At 41.9% G+C, this 8,229-nt stretch overlaps 1 protein-coding gene across 2 annotated transcripts in view; it reads left to right on the forward strand.

Annotated features, from left to right (window-relative positions):
- The window catches only part of PEX3 (peroxisomal biogenesis factor 3), a 36,361-nt gene extending 34,949 nt beyond the window's left edge, over positions 1 to 1,412 (forward strand). For both annotated transcript variants that reach the window (XM_075267890.1, XM_075267892.1), the window contains exon 13: positions 1,258 to 1,412. In XM_075267890.1, coding sequence (XP_075123991.1) covers positions 1,258 to 1,341 — 84 coding nt within the window. In that variant the 3' untranslated portion in view covers positions 1,342 to 1,412. The remainder of the gene's footprint in view (positions 1 to 1,257) is intronic.
- Positions 1,413 to 8,229: the final 6,817 nt, after the last annotated feature.

The raw sequence follows: 8,229 nt of genomic DNA on the forward strand, positions 1-8,229 counted from the left end.
AGGGAGACACTTCTGGCACTGTAGGATTGGAGTCCCTGGCAACGTAGTGTGTTACTTATGGTAGCCTTTGTTACATTGGTCCCAGCTCTCTGCAGGTCATTCACTAGGTTCCCCCCGTATGGTTCTGGGATTTTTGCTCACCGTTCTTATGATCATTTTGACCCCCTGGGGTGAGATCTTGTGTGGAGTCTCAGATCGAGGGATATTTTCACACCAAGCTGCTTGCCTAATGCAGATTCAGTCTTCCCAGCCTGGTGCAGGGCTACAATTTTGTTTCTGGTGTCCTTCGACAGCTCTTTGGTCTTCACCATAGTGGAGTTTGGAGTGTGACTATTTGAGGTTGTGGACAGGTGTCTTTTATACTGATAACAAATTCAAACAGGAGCCATTACTACAGGTAATGAGTGGAGGACAGAGGAGCCTCTTAAAGAAGAAGTTAAGTTGGGTTCACACAGTGATTTTTGGACTGGATTTTGACGTGGAATCCGCCTCAGAATCCGGTAAAAAAAACCCTGCTTCCTATTGACTTCAATGGGAGCCGTTCACTTCTTTTTTCCGCTTGCGGTTTTGTGCCACTCGCAGATAAAAGAAGCGACCTGCCCTCTTTTGCCGTGGATTCCGTGGCGTGAACACTCCCTCCCGACTAGGCCCATTCATTTGGGCCTAATCCGGAGCAGAATGCCGAACTGGATGCCGGTGCATTGCATCAAAATCCTGTCCAAAAATCCCTGTGTGAACCCAGCTTTACAGGTCTGTGAGAGCCAGAAATCTTGCTTGTTTGTAGGTGACCAAATACTTATTTTCCACCATAATTTGCAAATAAATTTTTCCAAATCAGACAATGTGGTTTTCTGAATTTTTCTCATTTTGTCTCTCATAGTTGAGGTCTACCTATGATGTCAATTACAGGCCTCATCTTTTTAAGTGGGAGAACTTGCACAATTGGAGGCTGATTAAATACCCCCCCCCCCACACACACACACACACACACACACACACACACTGTAATTTAGAAAGTAGGCAGGGGGAGGGTGTTTAGATTAGTATAGAAATTCCATTTTATCTCGGTCAACCCTTTTGATAGGGGAGATGAAACCATTAAATAAATCCTGATAAAGGCCCAAACTGTGGCAGTAAGGCTTGAAAGTAAAAATGTGTCCTCGTCTATCAAATATTTTGAAACAATGTGATGAAAACACCTACATAATCTTGGGGTGGTTAGTCTATAATGTCTGTACATTGATTATTATTCCATAGGATCTTCTACTCATGGAACAAGTAAAGGACTTTGCTGCCAACGTGTATGAAGCTTTTAGCACCCCCCAGCAGCTGGAAAAGTAATGGTCCATGACACCGTCTCCTGAGAATCCAGTGGGACATCTATGTTTACAGCCTATGTATAACATTCCTTTTTAACAAAAGTACGTTGTTCCCTTGTGGACCTGAGGAATGGATGTATGATGTCAATGCTGTACCATGAAGAAGAGACTTCAGTACATATTCAGTCACTACAATATTAAGTATCTGCTTTCTACTCACCAGGATGCCATTTAGAGCAGATTCATTGGAAACCTTCAAATCTGTCTTTACCTAATCGTATATGAAATATATTTATTACAATTTTTGGTACGAAAGGTCCATTAGCTTTATAGTGCAAAACAATTGAATGTGGCATGAATAGCTTACAGGGAGCTTTACAGATATGAGCAGTTCTAAAGGGCCTTACTAACCAGCATATTGCTAAATTGTAACTATTTTTAATATGCTAGATAAAACATAATTTTATGACTATAAGAAGTTCAGGCCATCCAGTGTATTTGTGAAGAGAATGTTGTATACTTGTGTGACCATTTTCTTTTTGGACCATGTTCCTTTCACTAGTAAATAAAACAAAGCTACAGTTTTTTTAGCTTGGGATTACTATACCGATGCTGCTGGGTATCAATAGTTTGCATTGTACATTTTGTTTTATGCCACATGTACTGAAATTTAGGCATCAAGGGGAAATTATGCGAATTGTTATATCTGAAGTTAACAATGCCAGCAAATCTTCATAAGTTTACAAAAATCATTGGAACTTGCCTCTACAATGAATATGCAAATGTAGTAGCGCTGAATTTTTTATGGAACCGTAAAGCTAGTTAAGATAAATGCTCTATATTTACATGCAGTCCGATAGAAAACCAGTTTATACTTAAAGGGGCTCTATCACTGGGAAAAGTCATTTTTAACTAATAACATCCTTGCATAGGCTTGAGAAATGCTATTCCACACCTGCCTTTAGTATGTAGATTGCCTCTGTGGTTTCTGAATAAGTCCGTTTTTATTCATATGCTAATGAGTTTTCAGCCAGCACAGGAAGTTCCCAGCTGCACTCGTCTCTCCTATTATCTACTATGTGTGTGCAAACAGGAAGCTGCAGCAGCCTGTGCTGTGCTCATAGGAAACAACAGGAGAGGAGTGCACGATGTATCGTGCACCAGTCTTTATTAGCATATGAATAAAAATGGACTTATTCAGAAACCACTGAGGCAATCTGTATACTAAAGGTAGGTGTGAAATAGCATTTCTAAAGGCTATGCAAAGATGTGATTAGTTAAAAATGACTTTTCCTAGTGATAGAGCCCCTTTAAACTCCACCATATGTGTAGAATCTGTGGATCTCTTATTTTCCTATTTTTTTCTCCCTAATAGTATAAATTTGAAGCAAAACAACACTTTTGCTCCAAGCAGTAAGAAGAATGTTTTTTTCTTTGATATCTTAAAGGGGTACTCCCATGTCGCATACTTACCAGTCTTCGTTTCTGTGAATTCTTCTGTCTTCCGGCTTTGTCTCGTCATTGGTGGGCGGGGTCACATATGCAAAGCCAAGCGGCGAGATGCCGCCGGCCCTGCGTGCGCGCTCATACACCAGTCTACCCTTCACAATGCAAATACAGACCCGACACCCTGCGGGTCTGTATTCGCATTGTGAAGGCTAGACTGGTGTATGAGCTTGCACGCAGGGCTGGCGGCATCTCGCCGCTTGGCTTTGCATATGTGACCCCGGAGCAGAACAGCATCGCTTCTGCCGCTGCTGTCTGCAAGCGATGTGCCTGTGCCGACGTCTGCTGGCTTCATGCAGGGCAGGCACATAGCGATGTTGCTGGCTTCACCTGTCCCCCAAAGGGTAAACTATCCCCCCCCCCCCCCCACTCCAGGCTCGCTCCCGTGTACTTAGCCCCTCCTCCCTCCCCCCTCAGAGCAGGCAGACACATCACTTGACTCAGAAGCAGCTAGGTCAGGGCTGTGGCCACAAAAAAAATGAATAAAGTGAGATAGTGGCCAAACAAAAAGCAGTTTTGCTGAAGCATTGTATTTAGGAAAAGTCTTACATTCACATTTACAAGCATTATAGATAGGATCCTTGTGACGGGACAACCCCTTTAAACAAAAAAGAAAAAAAATCAATGAAGAAAATACAAGCAAAATTGCCTAATTTGCTTCAAAATTGGTGCATAAAATACAGAAGTGGTCTAATAATTTTATAAACCTTTGGTGGACTTTCTTTTTCCCCAAAAATAAATATTTTGCAGCTGAAGACCACGAGCCAGAGAGGGAGATCTTGTTGGACAATTCTGACAAATGAAGACCTGTGAATGTATTGGCTATCAAGAACATTGCAGTTTTGTGCCAGTATTTTGTATTGTTGTTTGCCATAAAGTAAGAAGTGGATTCGGCAGAATTAAGTCCAAATCCTTTATTATTTGCTGTTAAATCTATTTTTGGCCTAGGTTTCAAAAAGCTACAGTGGTGGTTGATTAAAAAAAACAAAAACCTGCATGTTAACCCCCCAAGCTAGATTATTATATGTCATTTATTAGTGGCCTGCAAGATTTCTTCAACTAACTGTTTAGCATTGAAATGAAACAATTGGTTTAATTTTGCATAATTCAGAGCTGTAATATCCTAATGTTATGTTCTGTATTTAAAGGTAGAAAAAATAAAATTGTGATCCTTCAGAAAGGTATGGAAGGTAATCTTACAAGTAACTGTATTTGGGAGTTACCCCCTCACACAGTGTCTCGTGTGGGAAGGAAGTCACTTTCTCTGTTTATTCCAGGGTGCTCACATTGAGTTTCTTATATGAATAAATGGAAAAGGTGACTTCAAATCTGCACAAGATGTGGTGTCTTAGGGCTAGTTCACACGGGGCGCAGATTTTGGTCCTGATTGTGACGCAGAAAGCCGTGTCAGAATAGGGCCAAAGTGCGCCTGTCGCGGCTTCAGGCAGATGCAGTTTCCCGCTCCAGAGTAGGCCCAAATGAATGGGCCTAGTCCGGGGGGTGCTGCTGCGAGGCGGACACCAGGGCTGAATGAGCCACAGAATCCGCCTGAAGAAAGGGCAGCTCGTTTTTTTTTTTCCGTGAGCGACAACATGCCATTCACGGAAAAAAGTAAGCTAGCGGTCTACATAGACCTCCATTGTGAGGGGGCGGATTCTGACGTGGATTCAGCACCAAAATCTGCCCCCTCTTGCCCCGTGTGATTGAGCCTTTAGGGTATGTTTACATAATGGAATTTGCTGACTCCGCTTCAGAATCCACAGTGTGAGCTACTGAGGAGACCCAATCATCTGAGCTTTGTCAGCGAGAGAAACCAGCAGTGAAAAGCTGGAGGAGCGCAGAAAGGAGAGAAATTTCAGGTAGAAGTCTGCCTTAAATTTCGCACCCATTTCTGCCATGTGAACATAGTCCAAATGCTGGTCACATGACACAGCTGTGGATTACTTACAAATACCAGTGAGATTGCATTCAGAATTTATAGTGTCCCTTTCTCAGAGACTTAACATTGTTGTGGGAGTGTTACTTTACATTTATTATGAGAGCTTTGCATACTGTAACACTCACTGTAGATATGTTTTTAATGAAAGCTGGTAATCCAGCAATGAAATGTCTATAATTCAATAAATTAGTGTTTTATTTATATTGTATGCCTATATTTATGAATACTTGTTAATGCTAGATTTACACAAACATTTGGATCTGCATGGGGACTCAAAAGACGGAAACCCTGTTCACTGGTTGGGGCCCACATTGCGTGAAAGCTGCATTTGGCTGTGGCATAAACGTAGAAAAAATTGCAGTGTTTTACAGTACCTGCAAAGTGGATAGGATTCTAGCGAATCACATACACACATCGCGGAAAAATATGGGCAGTGACCTGTCGAGGTTTTGAAAATCGCAGCATGTCAATTATACCTGAACAAACACCGGTGGTTTCCCTATAGGTACAATGGAGAGTCCGCAGAGGAAACATCTGCATATTTTCAGTGAAAAGTGCTGTGGGAAAACTATGATGCATTGCTGCTGCAGATTTTCCCGCTGCAGTTTTTTGTGGTCCGCTACAATGAGGCCTTAGCTTAAACGGATTCTACCATTAAAAACTTTTCTAGTTGACACGTCGGATTCATCTTAAGAAAGGCTAGTCTTCTCCTACCTTTAGATGTCTTTTTCATCCCGCCATTCGGTTAAAAATCCGTTTTTTTGTTGGTATGCAAATGAGTTCTTTTGCAGCACTGGGGGCAGGCCCCATCGCTCAAACAGCACTGAGGGCGTCCCTAATGCTTCGAGAGAACGCTCTCCAGCGCTGTCTCCATCTTCATCAGCCACGGCCTCTTCATCTCTTCCGGCGCTGGGGGTCACACTTGTACGCTTGCGCAGGCAGAGCGGAGTGCACATGCCGCCGGTCATTTTTTTGTGGCCACTTACGCGAGCATGCGCAGTACGCTCCTTTAATGTACAGAGCTACTGCGCATGCTCGCGTAAGCGGCCACAAAAAAACAGCTGCCGGCATGTGCACTTGGCTCTGCCTGCGGCCCGATGGCAGAGCCGACTGCATAGGCGTACAAGTGTGACCCCCAGCACCGAAAGAAGAAGAAGATGAAGAGGCCATTGCTGACGAAGATGGAGACGGCACTGGAGAGAGTTCTCTCGCAGCATTGGGGACACCCACCAGTGTTTGAGCGCTGGGAGAGAACTCATTTGCATACCGACAAAAAACAGATTTTTAACCGAATGGCGGGATGAAGAAGACATCTAAAGGTAGGAGAATAGCCTTTCTTAAGGCTATTCTGACGTGTCAACTAGAAAAAAAAAAGTTTTTAATGGTAGAATCCATTTAAAAAGCGCTTACATGCAGAAAATGACTATAAACTGTAAGGGAGTTCGCTATATCTCTGCCGATTTTATACTGAAAGAGACCTATGAAGACTCCAAGGCAGATATGAATCCAGCCTTACATTGAATTATAGTTAGTACATGTATTCTAACTGAAGCTGATAGAGGCACTCTCCTGCTGAGCCCAGACAATGTAAGGGCTAAACGGGAAGAGAGGAGGATGGTCTTTTTTCTATAAACTACTCAGATACTATTATATTATACCAGCAGTTAATGGTCTCATACTATGGAAACTGCATTATATCAAGTGGTCAATTGCATTCTTATACATACGTAACACCATTTCTTGTTGCTATGTTCTGATGTTTTTAATACAATATAATGAATAAAAGTTATGTTTTAGTCAACCTATATTCTAATGATATACTTCAATATCGACCTAAGGCTGAAACCCCACGTTACGGAAACACAGCTTCTTTTGTTGCAGATTTTGCTGTGTTTTTTTGAGCCAAACCTAGGAGTGGCTACAAAAGGAATAGGAAATATACAGGAAGTTCTTATACTTCTACCTTCTGCTCAATCCACTCCTGACTTTGGCTCAAAAAAACGCAACAAAAAAGTTGCATTTCCGCAAAGTGGGGCTTCAGCCTAAGACTTTTTTTTTTTTTTTTGTACAGACCGGCCGTATTGTACATTTTCTAAGTATAACTCTACACCAGGTTAGCAACCTTTGGCACTCCAGCTGCTGTGAAACTAAAACTCCCAACATGCTTCAGTATTTCCATGGAGGGAAGCAGTTAAGTCCAGTAGGCTGCTATAGGTAAGCCGATAGATGAATGCAGTTAAAACTGCAGTTCCTGGTGTCCTAGTGGTGGGCACAAGTACTTAGAATAGCATACACAGAGCGTTTGTAGTGCTCGGGTATAAATAGGGCAGTCCTGGGCCTAAGTCCTGACCTCCTCCTCACATCATAGCTAGCGGCCAATCTGATTGACTAGATACATCCGTCCCTTGTGGCTAGGTGACCAGGATGCTGTCCGAGCATCCAGACAGACTAAAGGAGATTGTTATCTCTGTTTTTAAGTGATCTCACAGTAATGTAGTATCATAATCAGCATCCATCCTCTCATAGAGGAATGTACCTAGGTAAATATTGATGGAAAGAAAGTAGTGTATTCAGTGAACCTGAGTCATGGAACTACAAGTCCCAGCATTTCCAGACTAAGTCATCATCAATTACACTATCATAGTTGATTAAAACAGAAGGTCCTAAAATCTACCTCTGTCTTAAAACTTCATTTGGAGAGTGTGTGTCTTTGATTATATCAGTAAAGAGCACACAGCCTCAAATGAGTCATTAACTCTCCATTAACTTATGAAGAGTATTCATTAGAACCCTGTATTTAGGTGTCCTGTACTTATTAATAGAGAGCTGGGCGCTACAGTAAGTACAGGACACCTACGTAGGTTTAATAAAGCATCCTATGGGATCCCCTTAGCCGGGATGCAGGGCATTGGCATTCTGTTGTGGCTTTCTTATGCTGTTTAGGCCCGGATAAATGGGACTAATCAGCAGGGACTCCCAAATCCGCTGCAAGATCGAGAAAGACGTCTTTCTGCCATCTCTGCCTCCCATTCAGGGACAAAATCCACTTCCAAATCAGTGGCAGTTTCCTCTGTGTAAACCTAGCCTAAGTGTCCATTGTTAACATTTTGTAACAGATGCTAGTAGTGTCACTAACAGTAGTGTGAACGCCCCTAAATGTATAGTATAGAAGTTGATACCTTAAATTGCCATAATATTACAAATAAACCCATCTTTTTTAAGTTACTGAAATTTGCAAGTGTGGGAAAATGTATTAATCAAGCACTTATGTTTTTATATATGTGATTAAGGTTCTTCATACCACTGGAAAGGGCTCCTGTGATGGAAAAGTGAAAAAAAAAACAGCAACAAACCACTTTTTTTTTTTTTTTTATTAAAAAAAAAAAAAAAAAGTACAACACTATTACGTTATTCTATAAGCATAGTGTTCCACTGGATATCAAAAGGTAAATTTTCCCCATTTAA

This window comes from Leptodactylus fuscus, chromosome 3 (assembly GCF_031893055.1).
Source record: "Leptodactylus fuscus isolate aLepFus1 chromosome 3, aLepFus1.hap2, whole genome shotgun sequence".
Lineage (NCBI taxonomy): Eukaryota > Metazoa > Chordata > Amphibia > Anura > Leptodactylidae > Leptodactylus > Leptodactylus fuscus.